Here is a 27,194-nt window from a genome sequence, read left to right on the forward strand (position 1 = left end):
GCTGTCCTGGAACTCACTTTGTAGACCAGGCTGTCCTGGAACTCAGAAATCCGCCTGCCTCTGCCTCTCTAGTGCTGGGATTAAAGGCATGCGCTGCCACTGCCTGGCCTGAACTTCTTTTTGACACAGAGGCTCACTGTGCCCCTGGGCTAGCCTCCAACTCTAGGGCCTCCAGCCTTATCATCCTGAGAGCTGAGCTTACAGGTGTGTACTGACACCCCCAGCACGGCCAAATGTTGGCAGTTTTCACCAGTGGATGTACATTTCCTGAGTGGCAAATGCATAAAGGCAGACGCCTGTCCACACAGGGAGCCAGTACTGACAAGGCATATCAAGAAGATGGAATGGAAAAAGCTTCCACTTACAATGAGATTGGACAGCGTTGTCTCAGGGAGATGGTAGGCAAACATCTCAATCTGCTCTGCAGTCGGGTGGAGACCGGCGGCCTGTGGAAGAAAGGACAACACAGTCGGGAGCTAGCTCAGTTTTTTCAAAAAGATTTTCTGGGGGCTCAGTGGGTAAGAGCACCTGACTGCTCTTCCAAAGGTGCAGAGTTCAGATCCCAGCAACCACATGGTGGCTCACAACCATCCTTAACAATATCTGACTCCCTCTTCTGGAGTGTCTGAAGACAGCTACAGTGTACTTACATATAAAAAATACATCTTAAAAAAAAAAAAAGATTTTCTTCTTTCCAAACACATCCTACACTAGGCTAAGTTCTTACCAAACAGGTCCCATGCCAAGAATTTCCGTCATATAGAGAAAGATACAGGACCATTTTAACCACCTACTGCACTCAGAAAAGCTGATAGGATTATTTAATGAAGTAGATCATGTGCTCTTTGATACTTTTTAGTCAGACTTCTAGAGTGTATTATGATCCAACAAAATACCAAAAATGAAACAATTTTCCAAATTATAATTCTCTCCACTGGATAAAAGTGGACAAGGAAATCCCAATTACTTCTAAGTGGGTGACAGACACGAGAAGGCATCTTCTCTAGAGATCAGCTGGCTTTCTATACTGCAGTATTAAGCAATGCCCACAGCTAAATACGAGAAAGGGAGAGAGAGAAAGGTGGGGGAAGAGGAATCAAAAGATGGAATCCTTAAAGGTCGTGTGAAGGCTAGAACAGAGGTACCCAGGAGAGAAGAGGGGCTGAGGATAAACTACCCAGGAGGTAACGTCACGTCAGCAGCCTCTACCCCATAACCTCACACACACTTTCCTTTATATCTGACACATGAAATAAGTAGATTTTTAGAAACTTAAAATTCTTAAGTAGCTTGCTTTAAAGTGATTCGATAGCCACCTATTTAAGTCAGTCCTTGCTTGCGACTGTACAACCCAGTGCCAAGCTTCTTCTCTAGTCAAGCTTCTCGAAGTTTTCCACTTTCCTGACAGGACTCTCTACACTCACAGCAAGGAAAACAGGCCAACTAAACCTGTTGAATCTGGGTCTTTCACTTGTACACAATTCTCTATGAGGTATCGCTGTCTCTCTAAAACAACAGAGAAAAGCTACTTTTAATTTAGGAAGGTGGATGGGGGTTGAGCGTGGACAGAGGGTCCATGAAGCTGGAGTTGCAGTTGCTTATGAGCTGCTGGCATGGCTGCTGGGAAGCAAGCTCAGGCGCTCTCAACTCCTGAGGCATCTCTCTGGCCTAAGGAGAGCTTTCATGTCATGTTTCCCCAGCTCAAGCAGGCCTCTGTTTCCAAGCATTTGAGGCAACTGGCTAGGGAAGGAATGACTATCCTGCACACAGCAGCAGCAGTTGCCACCGCCCTGGTGACATGCTAAGCCTTACCTGTATAGGATCCACGGGTCTACTCAAAATGTCCTTCAATAAAGCCAAGTCGTCTCGGTGCATTGTGGTAACCTGCCCCTCTTTAAAGTGTGAGCTGAACCTGCCAGCTCTGCCTGCAATCTGCAGGGCTTGGGAGGTGGTGATGGGCTCCAGTTCCTTCTCTCCCTTTTCATTGATGCTGGGCTTTATAAGGGAGTAAAAAATAATTCTCCTTATGCTCCTGAAACAGAAATAAAAGTGACCCCACGGACTATACACAGCCCCCGTTATTTGGGTCATCGCAGACGTGCTCAGCCCAACTCTTATTTAGGCTGTTGTCTAATCTTACAACTATTCAAAAAACAGGAGGAAATGGGGCTGGACAGATGGCTCAGAGTCCGGAGCACTGGCTGCTCCTCCAGGAGACCTGAGTTCTATTCCCAGCATCCACATGGTGGCTCACGACCACTTGAGACTCAAGTCCTGGGGGATATGACACCTCTCCAACAGCACCAAGCACACAAGTGTACATCAGGCAAATACCCATACTCACACACAGCTCTGATCCCCTCAGGACTGCACACATGTAGTGCGTGTACATAACATGTAGGTAAAATATTCAGAATGTAAAAAAAAAATTAATCCTTTAAAAAAAATCAAAACAAACTAAAAAGACAGATAGTGATGGCCAAGAGCTCAGAGTCAGCGTGGGCTCCATACTAAGCTTAGGGCAGGGTGAGCCTGGCCCTGGCCCTGGCCTGAGAACACAAGGGTTTTGAGAACGTAATGGTCTGGCCTACTTTCACTACTTAGAGATAGCAGGAGGTGCTTGCACACCTGATGACTAAGAAACCCAAAACAAAGCAAAAGCAACTGGTCTGCCCTGGGAGAGGGGGCACTCTTTTGTTTCCCAAGGTGTGTAAGAAGATAAAGCTCAAATCTACATCATTATCTCCATCCTAACCAACTAGAAAACTAAAAACAACAGCACCACCACCCTTGCCATCCAACCCACTGCTCGTCACAAACAAATTACTTACAAATTAAGTCCCATGCCAATTGCATCTGTGGCTACCAGGATCTTGCATGGATCGTTGGGGTCATTAAACTTCCTTGCTTGAGCAAGTTTGGTCCCTGGAATGAATAGTTCACATTAATTCCATTTTTTCTGTGCTCTCTATACATATCTCAACCTAAACCGCAAAGGATGTCAGTCAGTGATTACCAGGTGGCAGGCTGCCGTATATCACGGCGGATTCCAATCCCCGAATTTCAATCTGTCGGCTCACAGAATAAATGTCATTCTTGCTAAAGCAGACAATGCAGTCCCCAGGCTGAAGGTTGTCCAAAGACTCCAGTGCATGATCCAGCACAGAAATGGGGGTAAGCCTCTCATACTTCTGAACCTGCAATAAAGATACATGTGGAAAAGTAGCCCCCTCGAGTCAGTGCCAGGGACTGCAAGGCAGGTAGTCCCCTGGACCAAAGGCTGGGGAAGCAGCAACTTTCAGGAGCAGCACCAGAAACCTTCATGCGGATGCTGTGCTACCGTCAACTCTTGGCACTCCTGAATTACTCTTACTGTGTGACATCCTTAAAGAACTTTAATGTACACTAATTTTCAGGACAAAGTGGCAGCTTCAAAAAGATTACTGATATTTTTATTTTATGGCAGAGTCAAATAGTCCAATAAAGGTGAGGCCAGAGGCTCATCTTTTCAGCCTTCTGTGGTCGGCCGCAGACAGGGCCCAAAGCAGCAAAGTCCAAGATTTGAATCTGGAATTTCTCCCACTGCATTGCATTCAATCTCCCTCAAAGGAGAGCATGAGATTGTTGTAATAGGTCAACTTAAGGCATCTCTTCATTTCTGTAAAAGCTCATCTGCATTGTCTGGCAGACTGGATTTGGAATCATCATAGAAACACACCTCTGGATGTGCCTTATGAGAGTCTTTCCTAAAGCAGGAGACAGACCCACCTTAAATGTGGGGAACACCCTCCCATGGCTGGGGTCAGAGAGAGTAAGAAGCACAGCTGGCCAAGCACCAGCACCAGCTGCTCTGTCTCTAACCCTGAAACTGCGAGCCAAGAGAAGCCTGCTGTTCCTTCCGTCTTTTCCTACCTTCCTGCCTTCCTTCCCTCCACAGCCACTTCGTCTACCTTGTCCTAGCAATGAGAAAAGCAACGTACAATTTTACTATCTTATTAAGGAATTCTGGGAAGGCAAAATAAGGACAGTTTTTAGAAGAAACCAGTTTTTTAACTCTAACTTCATACATGCAAAAGGGATGCAAACTAGATCTGACAACTGATAAATTCCAAAAGCTCCAACACGAGATAAACAAGACTGAGAACACTACAAACCCAGGCCATGCTGCAGACTCTGTGACAGTCTGACTTCTGAGTTCTAACGATACCAACTCAGGAGCTACGGATGCAGCTCAGTGGTAGACAGAGCACGATTAAGGCCCTTAGCTCCATTCCCAGCACCACAAATAAGTAAGTAGACAAAAGGGTTTTGAGAAGACGAAAGCCTGAAAACAGTCCAACAGTGCATGCCCAGAATCCCAGCACTCAGGAGGTGACGGCAGGAGACTGCCATGAATGAGGACAGCCTGTGAGGCCATATCTCAAAAACAAAAATACAATCAAAGAGCCTCACCTTCCAAAACAAACAAACAAACAAACAAACAAGGAATCTAAGGAATCTTGTGAGAACGAACTATCTCCCACATGAAGCTCAAATACATACACACACACACACACACACACACACACACACACGCCAGGCAGCTATAAGAACATAAAGATTTCCTTTTTTCAATCTGTCTTAAAAAATAAAACTACTCTTTTAGACAGCATGCAATCAGGGGTCTCCTTAGGCCAGCTGCATACACGTGCAGTACTTTGTTCACTATGTACTAAGTTCTGACTGGGCCAGGCTAGAGCTCACAAGTCAGCACACAGGTACAACTGGCTCTGTGGCACAGCCCCAGAGAAGGAAGGGACATGTCTTACCTCCACCTCCTCCCCAGTGGTGTACAGGAGCTCAGAGACCAGGTCAATAGCAGCAGACTCTCCACACAAATGGACTTCCTCAGCACAGAGTCCTGTAGATGCACAGAGGGTTTACATCGTCTGTCCCCTTCCTCAGCACTGTAACTCTGTCCAATGTTTTCAGGCTCTCTGACTCAAGCCTACTTCGGGTAGACACAGAACCTAGCTGTAGTGGCTATTCCCGGTTGTCAACTTGACTATATTTGAAATGAACTACAATCCAGAATTGGAAGGCTCACCAGTGAACCTAATTTGGAAGCTGGGAGATAGAAGTTTCTGATCTGGATCTTGGTATGGAGATCTTGAGACACAGTGGTGATTGAATCCAGAAGATTAAGACAGGGAGATCTCCAAGTCCAAGATCATCTGGGATTAAAGGTGTGGTGGCACACACCTTTAATCTGGGCTACACCTTCTGCTGGGGACCATATAAGGACATTGGAAGAAGGGAGTCTGGCTCTCGCTCTTTCGCCTTCTTGCGGTGTGGGACTCAGCAACTGCTAGATCCTTGGACTTCCATTCACAGCTACTACTGAACCATTGTTGGGATTTGGACTGCAGACTGTAAGTCATCAATAAATTCCTTTACTATATAGAGACTATCTGCAAGTTCTGTGACTCTAGAGAACCCTGACTAATACACTAGCTTTATGAATTTACAAGTCCATAACATGCTCTGAACACAGCTGACACCACTGTAGGGTGAGGCCAAGCAGGACTGGATGCTGGCACTATGATGCTTAGTGATGGGTGTCAGTCATAGGCCTGCGTTCTTCAAATCAGAACTCTACAGAAGCTGTGGTGCTACAAGCTTGTTAGCATGGGGCTAACAAGCAAAGAGGCTCCAAGCTCCTTAGCTGGAGCAGATCCACTTTCACATACTGTCTGGCAGGCAAACTCTGGGCTCAGCCATTTGTTTTTGATCTGAAAACATCTGCCCTACTACAGCATGCTGAATCAAAACTCTTCCAAGCCAGGTGTGGTGGGACTAGCCTATAACCCTACACTTTAGAGGCTGGGGCAGGGGGACCCAAAGGTCAAAGTCAGCCTGGGCTACATAGTGAATCCCTGTTTGGGGGCAGGGGGAAGAAGGAAGAAAGGAGTTGAGGAGAGGAAAAGAAGAAAAAAAATCACTTCAAAAACCAGGCAATATACATTCATTCATGCCTGTGAACTTTAAGAATTCCTATTCTTGGACCCCCATCTACAAAACAACTAAAAATAAACCAAAAGTGAAAAGCTACGTCCACCAATAATTCTACTACCGCATTGTTGGTAACAGGGAAACAAACTGCTGTAGTGCTTTTCAGTGGACAATACCCACAAGGACTCATCTACAGAATGGAACAATACCTGTGAAACAACACAACTGCAAAGAAGCAAAACACGAATTTCTAAGTCCTTCAAATACCACATGCACAAAAAAGCTGACACGAACCATATCAGCCATCAGTGGTGACTGTAACTATACCTAGACACACCTTCTTCCCATTTTCCTTCTGAGGAAGAATCTTTTTTTGTTGTTTTTTTTTTCCGAGACAGGGCTTCTCTGTATAGCCCTGGCTGTCCTGGAACTCACTTTGTAGACCAGGCTGGCCTAGAACTCAGAAATCCGTCTGCCTCTGCCTCCCAAGTGCTGGGATTAAAGGCGTGTGCCACCACGCCCAGCTTGAGGCAGAATCTTAGGTAGCCTGGGTTGGCTCTGAACTAGCTGTGGAGTCCATGATAATCCTCCCAACTCCTGATGGCCCTGCTTCTTCCTCCCTAGTGCTGGGATAACACTTGGAATATTCACTCCACCATACCCTGCTTATAGGATTCTAGGAATCAGACCTAAAGCGTCATGCATGGACTGCTGGAAAGTACTCTACCAATGAGTTGTGTCCCCAGCCCCAAACTTTTATTTTTACTTATTTATTTTTTGGTGCTAAGGATTAAGCCAGGGCCCTCCTATGATAGGAGAGTGCTCTACCAGTGGTTACATCCTCAGAGATTCAAACATTTCTACTTTAGTCATTTGGTTATGTTAACTTTATAACACACAAATGGAGAACTTTTCGTTATTAAAACAACATAAGCTTATACTTGTGACTTTTCAGTAAACTTTCCTGGAGAAGAGAGGCAGCAGCTGACTGAAGCAGCAGACCACTCACCTAGCAGTGCTCTGGTCCAAGCCCATCCTCTGGCTGGGTCTCGAATCATCTGGATTTCATCTATCACAGCCACTTCATCTTAGAACAAAAAGAGTGTCCATAAGCAAAAGTCTCTTAAACTCCAACAACAACTCCCGGTCTCCAGCATCACTACCAGGTCTTTTTTTATAAGTAGACTATGTCTTTTATTTTTTGGAAGACAAGGTCTCACTATCTACCCAGCTGTGCTGGAATTCGGAGACCCACCTGCCTCTGCTCAACTCGAGGATTAAAGCACTGGGATTCCGTTTCATCCGAGACAAAGGATACCAAGCATGACAAGGTTGGCCGGAAAGGGTATTTAGTCTCCTAGTTTCTCCTAGATTTTTCACTTTCCACCATGAAGTCCTACATCTTAAGCTTAACCATACTGAAACCCTGAATCCTAGTTTTCTGAACAGCAGATACATACAAGGAGTTGCAACACTGCACATCTCCACAGTGCAAGAGACATGGGTGGCTTGTTTCCCCTCAGGATCCACTGTCAGCCGCTCTTCACCTGTCACCAAGTCACACGGCACACCCTGGAATGACAAAAAGAAACCCAGTCTTATCTCTGACTTAAAAATGGTAACAACAACAACAACAACAACAACAACAACAACAACAAAAGGCAAGGACTGAAAACTGACAAACTTATTCAAATAACTAAATCAATGACTCCCAATGTTTTTACTTCCATAGTTACACCCCTCACATACAGCTAGTTGTACATGTTATATAAATCTGAAGAAATGTTTAATTAGAACCTTCAGCAGAGAAAGAAACTGTAGTGGTTCCTCTGTATCTTTTTTTTTTTTTTTCGAGACAGGGTTTCTCTGTATAGCCCTGGATGGCCTCGAACTCAGAAATCCGCCTGCCTCTGCCTCCCGAGTGCTGGGATTAAAAGCATGCGCCACCAAGCCCAGCTTGGTTCCTCTGTATCTTGAGCAGAGTCTCATGTAGCCCAGGCTGGCCTCAAACTAACTATGTAACCAACAATGATTTGAACTCCCGATCGTCCAATTCCAAAGTTCTGGGATTATAGACATGCATCATGTGGCCCAGCCAATCGTTCTGGTTCTGGATTTGGTCTGTTTCCTTTGCAGTGTGTGTGTGGGGGGGGGGGGGAGGGTAGTGAACCCAGGGCTTTGCTCAAGCCAGGAGGTACTCTAGCACTGAGCTTTCTCTCTCTGCATTACCATCTTTCAATTTCTCTCTGCACACTTCAGTGCTAATGGCGTTGGTTAATCCAGCAGACATGAACTGTTGCCATATTCAACAACAACACTATGAGTGGAGCCTGAGACTAAAAAGACCCCAGTTTAACGCCCCCAGAAGAAGCAACATCAGCGGTATGGTATACTGGGGTACTCAGTCAGGAATGCAAGTCTTTCCAGAATGAAGGCTGTTTTGTGCTCAATCTGAGAAAGTCTAGTCCACAAGTAACCTACAGTATTTAAAAAATAAAAAGGTTACAGGAGACATAGACTGACTAAGGAATTCTGAGATTAGCATAAACTAGAAAATGGTCACAGCATGTGGGAACTTAGATGGGCTCCTAGGAGGGAGGCAGTTACTTGACAAGCGACACACGCACAAACATTTTAAGGTATTTCATACTTTATGTATGTGTATGTATACCATAAAGGCTGAAGAGGGTGCTGGATCCCCTGGAGTGGGAGCCACAGGCACTTTGTTAGTCACCCTACATGGGTCCTCAGAGAGCAAGTACTCTTAGCCAATGCAGTTGATTCTCTGGCCCAACAAAACTTGAATTTGAATATGAATTAAGTAGTAAATAATAGTGGACTATCAACTGAATATCCTTTCAGATAAATATGCTAAAGTTATGTTAACAAACAACAAAACAAAACAAAACAAAACACCAGGTCTTTGTTGTGAAGAAAAACATGCACAATGTATATATAAAGAATTATGTGGGAGATGGGCAGTGTGGAGCACACCTTTAATCCCAGCACTCAGGAGGCAGAGGCAGGTGGATTTCTGAGTTCGAGGCCAACCTGGTCTACAGAGTGAGTTCCAGGACAGCCAGGGCTATACAGAGAAACCCTGTCTCAAAAAAACAAAAAAAACAAAAAAAAAGAATTATGTGGGGCTGTTGAGATGGCTCAGTGGTTAAGAGCACTGACTGTTCTTCCAGAGGTCCTGAGTTCAATTCCCAGCAACCACATGGTGACTCACAATCATCTGTAATGGGATTGATTGCTTTTTCCTGGTGTGTCTGAAGACAGCTACAGTGTACTCACATACATAAAATAAATAAATCTTAAAAAAAAAAAAAAAAAAAGACAGAAATGAAGCACATGAGTTTTTGACAGCAGGCATCACATGATCTTTTGCAATTCTCTCTACAGAAAATATTCAGCAATACTTCATTTCATTCTCTGAACTAGGTCTTGTTGTTTTCACATCTGATGATCTTATTTTGTTTTCTGAGACAGTAGCCCAGGCCTGCCTCCATGCTCCATGTGCTGGGATCCCAGGTCTTTTGTCACATTTCCTCTGAACTAAGGATCCAGCAGGCATGTCAGTGCCCACATCTCTTCCTCCCACAGCGGTGTGCCCCATCACCTCTCTCCCACTCCTGCACAGAAACAGGCATTTCTGCCAACAGTGAGGGACTATGTACTCCTTCCCCACAGAGTGTGCGCCTTCACCCCAAGAGAGAGAAGTTACTGGGGAAATGAGTGAATACCCTGTTGAGTACTGACAGCAGCATTGCTCTTCTCAAAGATCTCGTGCGCCAGCAGTTTCAGAGGACCGCAGTACACGCCAGAGGCCGCTGACAGGTATCGCTGGATGGCATGGTAAGTCTTCCCACTGTTGGTAGGACCTGAGTGGAATATTATCTTCCGCTGTATGGCTCTGGCTTCTGGGTACCTAAAATATGAGCAGATAAAGAGCTTAATTTTATTAGCCCCATAGTCCATTCTAGCAGACAGTGTTTGAAAAACTCAATGAAGGCTGTATAACCCACATTAAATAACAAGACTTCTAAAAGCAGCATTTACTGGAGGACAGGAACCTCAAATGCAAAATATCTCCTGTGTTACCGGATTTAAGCGGCCACTGGTCCCACAGCTATGTTTACATAACTCCCACCACTCTGAACCAAAGACCCCAAAGCAAATGCCCCAGGCTTTGTAATTTTAGTGTCAATAAATACAGCCACTGAGCCTCTGCCACTGGTCACTTGGGCTGACAGGTAAGGAGATGTACCCTACCACCATATGCAAACTCAAAACTGGGCAAAATATTGCAGCAACTGTTTGAGACAGAAACAACAGGCAGTGAGGACTAACTCCCGCAGGAAGGGAGCACTGAAGATGGTCCTTATTTCGTCCCACAGGCCACAGGGAGGTAGCACCTGAGCTGAAAGCAACCACTGCCCTAACAGGCAACAGGTTAGCCATAGAGCTGCCTTCAGCTGAATTTCATTTTCTTTTCAAGACAGGGTTTCCTGTGCCCTGCATTGGCCTCTAACTTGCTAGATAGCCAAGAATGACTCTTTTTTTTTTTTTCTTTTTTCTTCCTTCTTTAGTTTGTTGCTGTTGTTGTTTTGTTTTTTGAGACATGGTATCTCTATATAGACCTGGCTGTCTTGGAACTCTCTATGTAGACCAGGCTGGTCTTGAACTCATAGAAATCCTTCTTCCTGTCTCCTGAGTGTGGGTACTAAAGGTGTGTGCCTCTACAAACAGCAACTTTGAATTTTTTTTTTTAAAAAGATTTATTTATTGTTATACACTGTAGCTGACTTCAGACACACCAGAAGAGGGTATCAGAACTCATTATGGGTGGTTGTGAGCCACCATGTGGTTGCTGGGATTTGAACTCGGGACCTTCGGAAGAGCAGTCAGTGCTCTTACCCGCTGAGCCATCTCACCAGCCCCGCAACTTTGAATTCTTAACCATCTGGTCTACCTCCCATATGTTGAGCTCACAGGCACGCGCCACCATGCCTGGTGTCATACTGTCCTAGGGATCTAGTCCCTGTTAGAAACTGCTCTACCAACTGAGCTCAATCTCCAATCTGGACTGAAGCAGCTGGAACCTAAATGGCCAAGTGTGAAAGAGCAGAGAGGGTAAAGGAAGTGGAGGCCTCACGTCACCATGTGTGGGGTCAGGGTGGTGGTTCAGTGGCGTTTTGGCCAAGGGCTGGGCTAGACCTATGTAAGGTTAGAACTGGCAAGGTCTAGAGAACAGCTCACAGGATTTGGGCAGTGTGTCAAAGGTGCCACAGTGCTACGAGACCCTGCAGCTCCAGCCATGGGCAAAGAACGATTAACATCCCGGCAGTCAGCTAACATATCAGAACTACAACTTAAGACAACCTGAAAGAGCTCCATCAGAAATCCACCCCAAGAAAACTTCAACCCACGCTCCAACAGGAGGAAGGACACACCAATACAATGTGAGTGAACCAATTCCTTGGTTATTTTGTTTTGTCTTTGGGGAAAACAAAATTTCGACTCCATAATTTGTTATCTAGTATAAAATAAAAACATCAACATTAGTTTCCCCAAATTAGGAAACTTGGTGTCAGTAAATAAAAGAACTAACCAGTTGGGTGGTATCCTCAAGTCACTGATTTTACGTAGATCATCTTTGCATTCCAATACAGGAAATATCTGTTTGGCATGTCTCAAGAAAAATGGAAATAAATCGTCCACATGAGCTGTAAGATAGCATCGCACGTTAGCACAATCACTCCATAAGATACTCATAACTAAACTCAAAGTACAGTCCTCCCAGCGCAGAACCGCCTGTACCATGAAAACCATTGCTTCTGAGTGGGCACTGCCAGGACTGTAGAGCAAGCCCTGGAGCAAGAGGAGCCCTCCTTCCCCCTTCCCTAGGAACCCACTCTCTATTCCTTCCTTTGCCAAAGTTCCCATGTCTGGCAAAACAAAACACTAGCTGCCAAGCATCAGGCTCTGAGCTCTTCAGTGTAAACACGCAAAGGTTAACACAGCAGAGGTAAACAAACACAGCCTGGACATACATTAGAGGGACATGAACTTCTTTTTGTGAAATGTTTTGGACAGTTTGGCTGTTGGGGCTTGAACCCAGGAATTTGTACAGACTAAGCCCAGGATCAAACCCTGAGCTACCCCCTCCAACTCAGTAACTTTTTTTTTTTTTTTTTTTTAATTCGAAGACCACAGAGAAGCACCTAAGTTTTCTGCACACCTGCAGTGGCTCTGAGAGGAAAGTGGCATATGTCTCATTTGGCTGTTTATCAGGTTCTCCTTCAGTGTCTGGTACAAGCTAAAGATCTAAGTGTCAAACACATTTAACACTATAATTAAGGTACCAGAATACCCATGGAAACCAAACAATAAGGTTCCTACTTTGTTTCTGTTTTGAGACAGGGCCACACTATAACCCAGGCTGGCCTGGAACTCAAAGAAATCCTGCCTCAGCCTCCAAAGGGATGGGACTAAGTGGGCCACCATGCCTACTGCTTTGTTTTTCTTTCAGGACAAAACTTTTACAAAGGAGAGAGAAGCCAAGAGTAGAAAGAAATGAAAGGCGCTGTGTACTGATTCTATTCCATTCATGCTGTTCTCTATGCTAACAGAGCAGAGGATGATTGGTCAAAGACAGCCTATGTCGGACTTACTAACTGATGGAGAGATTCGATAGAAAGGCACTGTGACTTACTTATAGAGTACAATGCCAGGACCTATTCTAAAACAAGGAAGCCCTGCTAACTAGAGAAGTAACAGAAAGCATACCCACTAATATTCCTAAAATTCTCAGGGCTTGAGAGGCGGCTCAGAGAACATGAGTGTTCCCCGTGCAAGCATGAGGACCTGAGTTCAGATCCCAGCACACACCTAAAAAGCTGGGTGAGGCTGCCAGCACATCTTTAACCCTGGCTTTGGAAGGGGAAGGGGAAGGGAGACAGGAGGATTTTGGAGACTTGCTGGCCACCAGACCAACTCAGGATTAGTGAGAGCCAGTGGTGGAGCAGGACCCTGCTGTCTTCCTCTATTTCTGCATGTGCACCCAAAGGAACACACAGGCACAGGCACACATAAAACACTCACACACACACACACACACACACACACACACACACACACACACACACACACAAAATCATTTCTTTAAAAAATCTTCACAGTGGGCTGGAGAGATGGTCCAGTGGTCAAGAGCACTGGTTGCTTTTCCAGAGAACCCAGGTTTGGTTCCCAGCACCCACAAGGCAACTTATGACCATCTGTAACTCCGGTTCCAGGGGGTCTGATTCCTTCCTCTGGCCTCTGCAGACATTTCATGCATGTAGTGCACAGATATATGTGCAAACAGAACACCCATACACATAAAATAAAAATAATTAAAAAAAAAAAAATCCTCTCAGCAGGCCAATGACATGGCTCAGCAAGAAAAGGGAGTGTCATACAGTCCCTAAAACCTACAAATAGAAGAACAGACTCCCAAAAGTTGTCCTCTGACCTCCAAATGAGTGTCACGGCATATACGCATGTTCCTCTTCTCCTCCACCTCTTCTTCCCCCTCTTCCTCCCCTCAACTTTATCATCCTCCCTCCCACTCCCACACACACAAAATAAATGTTTTTAAAAGTTCTCTAAGTACTTGCCTGCGCTGAAGCAGATATCATTCAGGACAATGTGAATGTCTACGTCCAGAGAATGGGATTGCATAATGTAATTCCTGAAGCTTATGAAAGCCTGGTGGAAGAGACGAGCTGTGGAAAACACAAAACCAAAGCACACAAGGCTTAGTCTTTACTTAGCTCTCACTGTCAAAATATACAAACGCCGCAGCAAACCCCAGCCCCTATCACAAGCTGAGCTGAAACTGAAACTACACAGGACACTAAGGCAGGCTGAACATGCAGCTCCTGTACTGTGGAGTCCGGCTTGCAAGCTGGGCTTGTGGGTCCCCCAGAAGGCAAGGAGAGGGACTTTTCTTCAGACTATAATACACATAACAAAGTACAATGCAAAATGTGACAGTTCTATGAAGATGTTACTGGCAGAGATGCAGAGAGAGCTCCGTGGTTAAGAACACTGGCTGCTCTTCCATGGAAACCGAGCTCCAGTGTCAGCATCCGCATGGTGGCTCACAGCCATCTCTAACTCCAATTCCAGGGCATCTGATACCCTCTGCCATGGGCACTGCACAGAAGTAGCTATGGACATACACGTAGGAAAAATACCCACACATAAATTGATAAAAATTTTTCAAAATAAATCTCAAAAAAGTTGTCAGCCTTACCATCAAGTCCATAGTCAGCGCTCAGCTTCTGAATTTCTTGCCTCTTATAAAACTTGTCTAAGATCTTTTTTACTTCATCTAAAAGAGAAATATAAAAGTTTTTTTAAAAGATTTATTTATTTATTTTATGCATATGAGTACACCACCATTGCTCTCTTTAGACACACCAGAAGAGGGCACCAGACCCCATTACAAATGGTTGTGAGCCACCATGTGGTTGCTGGGAATTGAACTCAGGACCTCTGGAAGAGTAGTCAGTGTTCTTAACTTGTAAGCCATCTCTCCAGACCCTGTAAAAGATTTTTTAACAACTGTTTTCCAATTTAGACAAATCTACCTCAAAAGGAATTTGAAGTCCTAACACTAAAGGCCGGGCTCTCAGGGAGGCTTGGAGAGTGTGAAGCTTTGTGCTACTGTGCAGTGGGGTAAGAAAAATGACAAGAGTGCAACAATGCGCCCTCCCCAACACACAGACACACAAGTGCAGCAACGCACTGTCCCTGACAGACCACAGACACACAAGGAAAGGCCAGCCCCTGCAGAGCCATCATCAAACCTCCCCCTGTGCCCAAAGCTCCCAGAGTAACCATCACTTCCAAGAAGAGGCAAGTCCTGCTATGAGAGGCAAATGTAGTAATTCACTACTGAGAGCAGTGTTAGCCACGGTAGCCTGTGCAAGAATTAATGACAATCCCCAGTTTGAGAACAGCATGGGCTTATCTTGAAGAGGGAAAAAGTAGAGGGAAAGGGAGGGGAAAGAGGAGGAATACTATCTTGTTAGTTGATTACACAGTACTGGGAAATGAACCCACGGCACTGCGCATGCTTGGCACGGCATAGATCCCAGAGCTACATCCTCAAGCACATTAAAAAAGAACACTCTGCAGACTGGAGGTGCAGGGAGCCCCCATGCCTTGGATCCCGGAACTCGGTAGGCAGACACAGGCCTATCTCTGTGAGTCTGAGGCCAGCCTGGTCTACAGAGCACATTCCAGAACAGCCAAAGCCACACAGAGAACCCCTGTCTAACTTTTTATTTTGAAATAGGACCTCTCTTAAGTTGCCCAAGCTTGTTTTGAACTCATTTGCAGCCCAGGCTGGCACCGAACTTGCCACCCTCTGCCTCAGACTCCCAACATGCGGCCTATATTTAAAGTCACAACAGGAAGCATCAATATCGCTTGTTGAAGAGCCTTCCTGGACCGCTTGTGCCTAAAAGAACTGTGGTTTTCTTCCAGTCTCTAAGAATGCCATTTGGTGGAAAGAAACCTTTCACCCTCCCATTGTCAAGCTCACCCAAATCCAGGTAGGACAAAATTCACTTCAACCCAGTGATGCTAAGGTTTTTTTGTTTTTGTTTTTGTTTTTTTTAATTCGTCTCTGGAACCCGGGACGATCCTACTTTTTGGCAAAGACAGTTTCATCAACTTTTATCTTGTATTTAAATTCAGGTCTGCCTCGTGGGAGAGTAAATTTATTGAGAAATCCGGATCTGAGACCCGTTGTCTTGGCAACCAGACGGAATCTTAACATTGTTAGACATCCCCATCAGGTCGATGGGAAGTTCTCACTGTTTAATCTCCACGCCCTCGGAGGACTCTAGGCACACAAGCGGCGCACCACGTAAGGACAAAACCCTTAACCACCTAGACCGAAGAGAAGGGTCAATGTCAACTACAGAAGAGATTAAATATGACTTAGGCTCGGGTGCTAAGGGCTCCAGAAAGGGACCGACATTGCTCTCTGCAGGCCCCGGCCGCAGAGCCTGCCGCTCTGCCGGGAGGCTCCAGCACTCACTCTTGTCTAGAGGCCGAGTGAGCTCCGCGCCCACGTCGCCATCGGCGCTGGGACCCTGAGGCTTCACTGTCAGCGGCACGAACAAGGACGTGTTCGGGGCTTTGGAGCCACCAGAGGCAGAGGAGGAGGCGGCCAGGCAGGGAACGCGTCCTGAGGCCCCCGGGAACGAACCCCCGAGAGCGCGAAGGGCGGAGCAAGGGGCTGCCCGGGGCCCAGCCCCGCGCCCCGCCGGGAGCCGAGCCCACAGACGGGCACACCGAGGCAAGGACATCGAGGCCACGGCTCCGAACGAGCCGGGGAAAAGCCCGGCGACTGGCGCCGCTCGGTGACGTAGCGCCGGCGCCCGCCGAGCGAAAGGACCCAGAGCGACACAGGGCTGCCCCCGCTTGCGCCTGAAGGAAAAGGAGATGGCAGGGCTGGGGGCGCGCCTCTTCGGGGGAGCATGACCTCTGTAGGTGACAGTGACAGAAACGAGCTCCCATCCTCTCACTCTTTCTGCGGCAATTGGCAACGTCTTTCTCGAAAGTAGAAGGGAAAGTAATCAGGCATCTTAAGGGATGTTACAGACGCGCCGAGGGGAACCTTGCGAGCGTCGTCATGTGACCAAACTGTCTCATTCAGTGAGCCGGTATCCTGCGTCCTGTGACTTCAAACGCTAAAGTGCATTTCCAAGAAGATTGGTGCATTAATATTTTTGGTTTCCGGATAGGATAACGTTGGAGGACGTAGCTTGACCTGCTACAGGTCAAGGCGGGTTGCAGAGAAATCTGGTTGTACGATAACTGGTGCTTACGTGACACGTGTCAACACACGTGCTTCTCTCCAGGGTGCTAGGGCTCGGTGTAGGGACCAGGAGCAAGCTAGGCATGTGCTCCACCTTGAGCTACAGAACTCAGTTAATGTGAACAGTTTGTACTCCTCGCATCTCGAAAGTTATAACCACAAAGTATGCTCTGTGTACCTGGTTAAAGTTTGATCTTACTCCTATCTACTATAGCGCTCGGTCCCATCCGAGTTGAAAGGAAAGAGGTGCCTCTGTTCGTTCCGTCTGGGAGTGCCCATTCAGTTCTTGGCTGGCAAAACACTAGGAGAGAAGCTGTGTGTGTGGCGACATTCCCTCAGCCCTCTGCTGAGACGTCCCCAACACCATCTGGTTTCCTGGTTCAAGAGCCGTTCGATTTTTAGAAAGCTGGACCCAGTAACAACTTCGTTTGTTCTGTGTCTGATTTGTTCTTAGCGTGGCCCTCATTCCAACCCGCGCCATCTGTCTCAATCCCCTCTTGACAGGTTTTCTGATTGCAGAAAATGAGCTGCGGGATATTGGCTTCGAAGTCAAAGCTCTAAAACCATCTGGTGCTGAGTCAAAACCCTCAAAGTTCGGACTCTGAACACGAATGGCCTTCCTTTTCTGAAATTGATCGAGGCTCCTTCGATCTCAACTGCACTTATTCTATTCGCAGGGTCTGCAGTAATAATATAGTTACATGGGCAGACCTCCTTGAAAACCCTCCTTGGTGAGAGGCTCATGGGCAACAATTTGGCAACGAACAAAGTCAGCTTTATCGGTGCAGCTCTTGGGCCAGGGACCCATCGTGGACAGTTCTTATAGTCCTGGGCAAGGGGAAAGGTTGTGTGTCAGACAAGAGCTGGCTTTTTTTTTTCCCATGTAAGGTCATGGCTCCAGTGCCTGGTGGTCATTCAGGAGAGGGACTGTGACCACCTGGAACTCGGTTTTGGCGCCATCGGTGTGTGTGGTGCGTGGGGTTGTGGGGAGCTGGAGCCTGACACCCGGGTTAAGAATTTGTCGTTGGGCAGGAGAGATGACCAGTGCTTAAGAGCACTAGTTGCTCTTATAGAGACTTGGGGCTCCCAACTGTCTGTATCTCCTGTACTCCCTCACACAGACATGCAGTCAAAGCACCAATGTACATAAAATTAAAAAATTAAATTAAAAAAAATGTCGTTGAGCTGGAGTGTTGGCTCAGTGGTTAAGAGCATTTGTTGAAAAGAACCCAGGTTTGATTCCCACATGGAGGCTCACCACATCCTCAAGTACCCACACCTGTGGTGCAGGCACACATGAAGACAAAATACTCATACACATAAAATAATCTAAAAGCAAAAAATAAAATAAAATAGTCATTCCCCTATCCCCGAGATAAGGTCCACGGGCCTTCAGCTCCTCAGACTTCACTGTTTTTGTAACCAGGGTCCGTTTACATCATCCACCAGAACCCCCAGGAAGCAGAGCCACATCCATATTCCAGTACTCAGATTCTACCTTCAAGTTCATCATCCAGGCCTTCAGCTAGGACAGTGCATCCATCCCAAACCCTCTGCTTCTCTCATTAGCCCACCCCAAACCTGCTCCCAGACTCACTACAGCGAAGAACCCTCCCCAAACCTTTTCTTGCCTGCCCCTCCACAAAGTTGTTCCTTCTTTGCAGATAAGAGTTGAATGTGCAAGGGAGGGGGGCAGAGACCAAGGTGTACTGTTGATGATCTTTGTTAATGCTCTTTCAAACCATCAACCTTTAAAACTGAAAACCTCAGAACCACCTTTTCTTTTTCTCTTTTTTGTTTAGGTTTTCTGTTTTTTTTTGTTTTTTTTTTTTTTTGTTTGGTTTTTTTGAGACAGGGTTTCTCTGTGTAGCCCTGGCTGTCCTGGAACTCACTTTGTAGATCAGGCTGGCCTCGAACTCACAAAGATCCCATCTGCCTCTGCTTCCCAAGTGCTAGGATTAAAGGCATGCATCACCACATCTTGATGAACTCCCGTTTTCTGAAGACTCTCAGGGTCTGATAAATCACCTTAGTTCCGATAGGTTACTTCTCTGCCGGTGAAATGAGCCAAATCAAGCCAGATTATATTATAGTAAAGGCAGGTTTATTGGGAAGCTGTTCTTTGGTGATTTTACTGTCCACAAGGACCAAGGCCAGGGAGTCACCATTGAGGGGTGGATAGAGAAAGGGCTTTCACAGAGTGGGTGAAGGGGAGAAGTATACAGTAGTCCTTTTGTTGTCTGTCTCAAGGATAGGAGAGCTGGTCTTAGTGACAACCAGAAGCCAACCTGGGGTATGCCACCTCGCTTTTCAGGGACCAACCTTCTTCACCTGTTACATAAGCAGTATTAATCCCTTCCCTGGGATAATATTGACAGTTCCAGTAAGTTCTGTCTTCAAGTCTTTTGTCTGTAAGCCTAGAACAAGAGTTCTCCAGCCGTATGAGCAAGTACATTCCTGGGCCTATCTCCTCCTTCTCTGTGCTCAACTCAAAGAGGCTCATCTTCAGTGTTGCCTTCTCCAGTCTGGTCCCTTTGACCCTTTGATTCCCAGAGTTAGGTAAACTTTTCTCCACAATGGGGATCAACTATTCCAACCAAGTCTCTTCTATGATGCCGTATTAAATTTCCCCAGTTTTAGAGAAAATTAGTGTTACCCTCACTAAGGAAAAACTGTGTTTTTTGTGAGGTCAGTTGGCCTTCATGTACAGTAAGCTTGCCAGCAGCAGGCTCCCTGGACCCCACCACTGCCCAAGCCATCTGGCTGAGGTCAGAGGGACCCCAGAACACCTCAATCTGTTTCCTTATATTGACCACTGGCTAACCGTTGTACAAAATCCCCATGCCTGGCTCAGAATCTGTGCCCTCCAACACTTTCCCACTCTCCTAGTCTGGAGTACCTCCCTTTGGAAACCCTTTGTTAGTTCACCCCCCTTGAAAACAAGATTCTCTCCCTCTGCCTTACAATTCTCACCCTACTCCAGGCTCCCCAACTCCTCCCCAAGTAACTCCATGTCTCTCCTCTTCCTCTTTTCTGTCTCTTCGTCCACCTTCCTCAATGTTGAACTTAAAAAAAAAATGAGACCCCCCCCCCAAAAAAAAAGCCAAGTGATGCAAGTTTGAGGCCAACCTGGCCTACAAAGAGTTCTAGGCAAGCCGAGTCTAAATGCTGAGACCGTGCCTCAAACAAAATAAAAACAAAACAAAACAAAAACTCCAACCAAGCAAACAAACAAGACTGAGGTTCCCAGAACAGCCTTACTAGAATTTTGAGTGGAGCAAGGGTGAGAAACAGCAAGGTGGATGGAGTTGGACATAACTAGGGTGAAGATGTATTCTGCAATGTGGAATCTGGCCATGATGTAAGAAGCCAAGTACTAAGATTTTCAGAACTTCCAAGTCTTTAAAAATAGAAAGGTGCATGTTTTCCTCACTATGCATAAGGGTGAAAAACTTTAAATCTGTAAAGTCTCTGCAGAGGTTTAAGCCACTGGAGGATGCTTTCATAAATGATCAGCAGTCAAGTGATATAAACCAGCCAGGAGGCAGTGGGGTGAGTCAGAGCTAGCCTCTGTTGACAGGGGCAGTGGGGTGAGTCAGAGCTAGCCTCTGTTGACAGGGTGCTTGCTCAGGCTGCTGCTTCGGGTGCTCAAAGCCTTGGGTAATGAAGTCTAAGCACATGTAGACCAGGCATGATGGTGCATGCCTATAATACTAAGCAGGGAGGCAGAGACAGAAGGATCACAAGTTACAGATCATCCTGGTGTGTAAGTTCAAAGCTAGCCTGGACTACAAAACCCTATTTTATTATTTTTTTAAATGTATTTTAAGGTCATCTTCAGCAAAATAGTGAATTTGAGACCAGTCTTGGCTGTAGAGACCATCCTAAACCAAACAAGAAATGTAATTACTGTCTCTTCAACCCTGGATAATCTTGTTTTTATGTTGATGCCGCAATATAAAATAACAATCTTTTTTTAGATGGGGGGGGGTCTCGTTACACAGCTCTAGCTAAGCTGGAACTCACTATGCAGACCAGGCCGCCCCTGCGGTGGTCCTCCTGCCTCTGTATCACTGCATCACACCTGTTGGGACCACACGTACGCAGCGCAGCTCCCGTCAGAGTTTGACTCTACTGTCTAGGTGAGATCCAGGTGTGACCATTTTTCTACAGCTACTGTAGTGATCCTGGCATGTGACTAAGATTGAGAACGTCTGTGACACTATATTCTGCAGGGGACAGACAGATTTAGCCTATAGTTAACTGTTTTATTTATCAAGTTTTGACTGAAATCCCAAATTTTAAGTTGGTTATGTACCAGCAAAGTCTCAAGTGGAGTGAATAAGCATTTTATATGAGTTTTAAGCAAATTAATTAAAAGCATTATATAACTACTTAAAACTGAAGCCGGAGAACCCAGAAATGGTTCAGTGGTCAACAGCATTGGCTTTGTTCTGTTCCCAGCACCCCCATGGCTGCTCACAAACACCTATAATTTCAGCTCCAGGAGAACTAACGCCCTCTTCTGCCCTCCTTGGGCACTGCCCACATGCCTGCACAGACATACTTGCAGGCAAAACAGCAATACATATAAAATAAAACCTAAAAAAACAAAGCAAAACTTAACAAACCTGAAGCTAGTACTACTAATAAAAACTCACTGTTGTGTCTGTCTCTCCTAACCACTGGGCAATCCTGTATTCAAGCTGCTACAATGACAAGATTTGAGAAAAAGTCATTTTACTTAAACTACAAACTTAGTTTCTGTTTCAAATTATTTATTTTATATATCATGGTTGCACAACTTGAGGCTGGTTAAATACAATTGTTTTTCAAAATCTCTTTGAATATTTCCTAGATTATACATGCAAGTGACCATGAAAATATTTGGCATTTTGAAACTTTGAGACTCTGAACAGGCACTTACATGAAGGAGAACATGGCCGTCCTTAGAAACCCACATTGACAGTAGCTGCTCCAGGACGTGGCATGTGGAACCTTTGGCCAGGGCTGGTTGCTAGCCATTTTATCAAAGTGCCATCATAGTAAAAAAATAGGTTTAAGGAAACATAAGTTGGGCTGTTGAGCTTCCTAGAAAGTAAGGTCAGCTGACAAACCTGTACTGAGTGTATCAAGGAATACTGGTACAGAAACCAACAAGCCCTGAGTGAGAGCGGCCCCCACACAGGCTTCCTCCTGCCCTACACGCCTCAGTAGTGTGTGCTCAGTTGACTGCAGCCTTCTTCAGAGAATGGTGTGAATTTAGTGTTTTTTGTTCTGTTTGGTTTGGTCTTTTAAAATAGACTAGGTGAAGTTAAGTTTGAACTAACCAATATTCCAGTTAACAAGAAATTGTCCGGCTATGGACACTTGTGTATGTTTCGGCTGGTTATCCCGAGCTCTCTCATTCCTAGGTGACAATTTGCATACACATGGAAACGAGTCCTTAAATTAAAATATATATACATGTTTCAAAGTCTTTATGGGAAAAAATGATACAGGTTTAACAAGTTCTAAAATGTCAATGTGTCAACTCCACACTGTAGAACCTACATGATGATGCAGAAAGTCGTAGCAAACGTGGTCAACTAAGGGGCAAGAGGACCACGATGACATACCATGTCATCCCTGGGGTGAAAATTTTTCATATACCTCAGAGATCCCAAAGATTAAAATTCAGGAGGCTGTGAATGGTAGGTAGACCCAGAAGCGCCTGCCAGGTAACACCAGGTTGGTTTCTGATCCACAGGTAAAAATAAACACAATTCTCAAAAATACTGAGGAGCCGTGCCTTAAAACTTTGTAGGACATAAGGGCTGCTCAGGTTTTCTCATTTTACTTGAACAAAAATATTTAATTTTTTGCACATAGAGAATAAGAGGTAATCATTAGCATGAAAACAGAGAAAAGGATTTTCAACATTATGCATAAGGAAAGCAAAATTACAAATACCAGTCTACTCACATGAAAATCCTTAATGTTTATGCTTCTGAGTGCTTATCAGTGTGCAGTAAAAAAGAAAACAAAAAAGGCAGCTTAGGAATTCTCCAGTGTTTCCAAGAAGCACTTTTTAAAATGTATATACACAAAGAACCTTTAATCATACTGTAAAATAAACGCAGCACTCTAGGATAAGGAAGACTAGCAGACATGGAGTTGGGATGTCCCCACGCTGCGACTGTCGTTAGCCAGCTGAGCTGCTTCTCTTCTTGGCCCGGTTCTTGCACTTGCTGTTCTGTCCCATCTGCTTACATCTCGGGCTGCTCCGCAGATGCCTGTGAGTCTGGAGATTCAAACCGCTGGTGAAAGTTCGCCCTCTGTTTTCTCAGTTTCTCAGGTGCTTTTCTCCACAGGATGATCTCCTAGCGGAAATGCAAAACAGAAACAGAGTTCTCTGCTATGTCTTAGATGTTCACCATGAAGATACTGGCTGCAACTTCAATTTTAAGCTGTAAAACAATCCCAAATCCTCTGTATGAAAGCCTCCAATGTTCCTGGGAGATGCTTCCCCTCTCTCGATACTCACAGTCAACCACCACAGATCCTAGCTGTGTTGCTTTAGAAAATTCCCCAATCTGCTGTGGCCCCACTGCTTTCATCCACAGTTAAGCCCTTGATGTGGCCTTAGAGCACTGAGCCTGCTTCCTGGGACACAGCTTTTGTTGTAAAACCATTTCTAATTCACTCTTCATGTCACTTCCACGTTTCTTGTATTAATTTGTACATTTTGTGTATGTCTGTGTGTGCATTCATGTCACAGCATATGTGTGAGGCTAAAGGACAACTTCAGGACTGGTTCTCTCCCCTACTTGGCAGGCTCTGGGGAATGAGCTCAGGTTTTCTGGGTGGGTAGCAAGCACCTGCCCAGTGGGCAATTTCACTGAACCCCACACTGCTTGTTTTATAAATGCTACTTGTATTGCTGTTATTCCCACTAGCTCCAGGATCAATTTCCAAACATATGAGGCCTGTCATTCATTGCTCACTATTCCTTACACTAATTTACAGATACCACTTCCCTTCCCTCCCTAAATACCTCTCCCAAACTGAGTTATTCTCTGCTCTGATGCATGCCAAATGAACTGCCTACCTCTTTCCCTACACCACTTCCCAGTCGCCATGGAGCTGTCTACCTATCAATCCCACATTTCCCAAATTCCTGCTTCAAGTAGTAACTGACTGGGATTCTTATTTGTTTAAATTTATTTTTTAATTTTTGTTTTTTGTATGTATGAATGCATGTATGTGTGCCGTGTATCTGGCTCCTAGAGTAGACATGTGAGCACAGCCTGGGTACTAGGAACCAAACCTGGGTTCTCTGCAAGCCCAAGTGCTCTTAACTGATGAGCCACTTCTCCAAGCCCTTATTAGTCCTTATGAGGCCAGGTCTTGTAGCCCAGACTAGTCTCAAACTCTGTGATCCTCACGCCTCATGGTGGCTCATGTCTAGCTAGCACAAATTAATTTCTAACTTGGCTATGGAACACTTACTAAGTTCTCTTATTAATCTACTTCACACTGTAGGCAGCCATTCTAACTAGTCCTATTCAAGATGCCCAATGGATATTTAATTCTCAAATGATAAAAAGTTTTATATTATACTTAACAAAAGGTATCAGGGCTGAGTATTCTAAAAGACATAACAACTACTTATTCGGGATAAAATGACAACCTCAAAAAAAAATCTATCATCTGAAGACATTAGGAAATTGATAGTTGCGCATGGAACATACATACTTCATACCTATCTATAATCTCAGCAAGAAGCAAGGCAAGAGGATTGAGAATTTGAGGTAAGCCTGAATTACACTGTAAGACCCTGTCTCAAAAAACTAGAAAAAGAAGACCATCCAAGGGCTGAGGATGCAATGCAGTTCAGCCATAGAGTACTAGCCTAGCAAGTATAAGCCCTGGGTTCAATGGACTGGGGTGGTCTGGGACACAATAATGGATTAAGGTGTTAGGAAGTGATCTTTTTGATAATAAAAACACATTCAAGACACTCTTAAATGCTGGGGCTGGTGATTCATGCCGTGGTAGGAGAACTAAACATTCAAGGCCTGCCTGGGCAACTAAGACCTCTCTCAACAGCACAAGGAGAAAAGTGCAAGGGAGGGCTTACCCAGGGCCTAGATTCCATCCCAGAACCACCAAAACAAAGGGACAATATAAAACATAACTAAAACTAATCATCTTGGGGATAAAATATTTGTGCACCCTTAGCCATTCTCTTTTCTTTATGGCCTGATACCATAAATAGCAGGTGCTTTTATTTGGGGTAAAAAACTTGTTCGGGAGAAAAACAAAAGGTCTGACAACACGCAACTCATTTCTAGTCTGTGAAACAGTTGGAAAGGTCTCGTACAAGGCCACTGGTGAGGCAAGCCATGTCCCACTCCCACTCAAACCCCATTTGCTCAGACCGGTAAGCTTTAGGGAAGGCACTGCCCTACCTGCTGCTTGAAGTACCTTCGGTCCTCCTCATCAACAAGCACGAGGTTCAGAAAGTACCTTACTGAAAACTTCTTGTTCACATCTCTCATCGTGGGGGTTGGGTCATACCCTGCTAAGAACAATCTTATTGGAATAGATTCTCCTGAAAGAAAAATAATTTCCATTTAATTCTCAATTAATTAAATACATTCACATAACCCTTAGGACTAAGAAGTCATGGACAGCACCTGGGATAAGCAGTGTCTAGTCTGTCACTGCTGACATCTGGGGACAGATGTCCTTCCTGTTGGACATTACTACACACTTGCAACATCACCAGGCGCCAGCAGCAGACAGTATAAAATTTCTCAGGACCATGTGAAACGCCTCTCAGGGAGCTGACCGTAGCTGAGAAGCACTGCCCTACTGGCTTGTGGGGCTTAGCCACTGTTTCAAGTTCCTTATCTGTGAAACTGACAGTGCCAACGGCATTCATTCTGTAGTGACACAGTAAGGACTGTGTTGGGAGGTTAAAACATAAAGAGCTCCAACAGTTCCAGTCAGTAACTGCTGTTTAGAAGTAGATGCATTTCTGCTTTAAAATTTTACCATAACGTCATCAATGTATAGAGTGTCTATAAAATATATTACTAATTCATCCAAAGCAAAATACTGGCTGGGAAACAGCTCGATTGGTAAAGTGCCTACTGCACAAGCCTGAGGACCTGACCTCAATCCCCAGTACCCATTTAAAAAGACAAGCCTGCTGGCTTGCACATTTAATCCCAGAACTGGGAAACCAGAGGCAGGTGGAACCCAGGGCTCCCTAACTAATTTGCAGCAAGCCCCAGGTCTCAAAACCCAAGGTGGACAGTACACCTTAAGGATGATATCCATAGCTGACTCTGGTTTACACACTTACACACACACACACACGCATACGCACACACTATGAACATACACAAAACGAATGACTTGCCTTCATTTTCAAAGATTATATTTATTTATTTATGTATATATATTTTTTAATGTATGAGTGTTCTGCTTCATATACACCTGCCTGCCAGAAGAGGGCATCATATCTCTTTAAAATGGTTATGAGCCATGATGTAGTTGCTGAGAATTGAATTCAGGACCTCTGGTAGAGCAGCCATCTGCTGAGCCTTCTCATCAGCTCAGCATTTAAAAAAAATTATGGACTGGAACTGGCATTGGTGGCATGTACCTTTAATCCCAACACCTGGGAGGCAGAGGCTGGCAGATCGCTGTGAGTTCAAGGCTAGCCTGGTCTACATAGCAAGTTCCAGGACAGCCAAGACTACACAGAGAAACCTGTCTCAAAAAAGAAAGAGAGAGAAAGAAAGAAAAAAAAGAAAGGAAGGAAGGAAGGAGGGAAGGATTATAAAAGATTACAGACTGGAGAGTTAGCTCTGTGGTAGAACACTTGCCTAGCATGCTCAGGACCCTAGGCTCAATCTTCAGTTCCAGGGATTGTGATTATGAAATGTCATGTCTTCTGTTTTCCCTATCTTCTCTTTGTCCCTCTTTTTCTCTCTCCTGACCCCTTTTTGAGATAGGGTCTCCATAAATAGCACAGATTAGCCCTGAACTATTTGTCTTTCTGTCTCTGCTTCCCAAACACTGGAGTTAAAATTCATGAAAACACCATACCCAGCCATGTATGTGTATTTAATATTATTAAATATTTTAATTGGCATAGATGTTATGATGGGTTCTATTTCAACACTTTCAAACATGCATATAATGTGCTTTGATCATTACATTATGTTTGCTCTCCAGCACCCTCTCTTATTGCTCCTCCAACCCCTGCAGATCCACTACCTCTTCCCAGTGTGTGTGTGTGTGTGTGTGTGTGTGTGTGTGTGTG

General features: G+C 45.1%; 2 protein-coding genes across 2 annotated transcripts in view; both read right to left on the reverse strand.

The window, feature by feature from the left end:
• The window catches only part of Supv3l1 (Suv3 like RNA helicase), a 20,607-nt gene extending 4,226 nt beyond the window's left edge, over positions 1-16,381 (reverse strand). Inside the window, exons 1-12 of the mRNA XM_029542383.1 lie at positions 16,091-16,381; positions 14,294-14,371; positions 13,653-13,760; positions 11,606-11,720; positions 9,754-9,922; positions 7,452-7,563; positions 7,001-7,078; positions 4,809-4,900; positions 3,017-3,197; positions 2,832-2,925; positions 1,813-2,032; positions 203-446 (exon numbers count right to left, since the gene is read on the reverse strand). Of these exons, the coding sequence (XP_029398243.1) occupies positions 203-446; positions 1,813-2,032; positions 2,832-2,925; positions 3,017-3,197; positions 4,809-4,900; positions 7,001-7,078; positions 7,452-7,563; positions 9,754-9,922; positions 11,606-11,720; positions 13,653-13,760; positions 14,294-14,371; positions 16,091-16,361 (1,762 nt within the window). The 5' untranslated portion in view covers positions 16,362-16,381. The remainder of the gene's footprint in view (positions 1-202; positions 447-1,812; positions 2,033-2,831; positions 2,926-3,016; positions 3,198-4,808; positions 4,901-7,000; positions 7,079-7,451; positions 7,564-9,753; positions 9,923-11,605; positions 11,721-13,652; positions 13,761-14,293; positions 14,372-16,090) is intronic.
• A 5,253-nt stretch (positions 16,382-21,634) lies between these two features.
• Vps26a (VPS26, retromer complex component A) overlaps positions 21,635-27,194 on the reverse strand; it is a 30,616-nt gene continuing 25,056 nt past the window's right edge. The window contains exons 8-9 of the mRNA XM_021204423.1: positions 25,327-25,469; positions 21,635-23,235 (exon numbers count right to left, since the gene is read on the reverse strand). Coding sequence (XP_021060082.1) covers positions 23,122-23,235; positions 25,327-25,469 — 257 coding nt within the window. The 3' untranslated portion in view covers positions 21,635-23,121. The remainder of the gene's footprint in view (positions 23,236-25,326; positions 25,470-27,194) is intronic.

This window comes from Mus pahari, chromosome 9 (genome assembly GCF_900095145.1).
Source record: "Mus pahari chromosome 9, PAHARI_EIJ_v1.1, whole genome shotgun sequence".
Taxonomy (NCBI): Eukaryota; Metazoa; Chordata; class Mammalia; order Rodentia; family Muridae; genus Mus; species Mus pahari.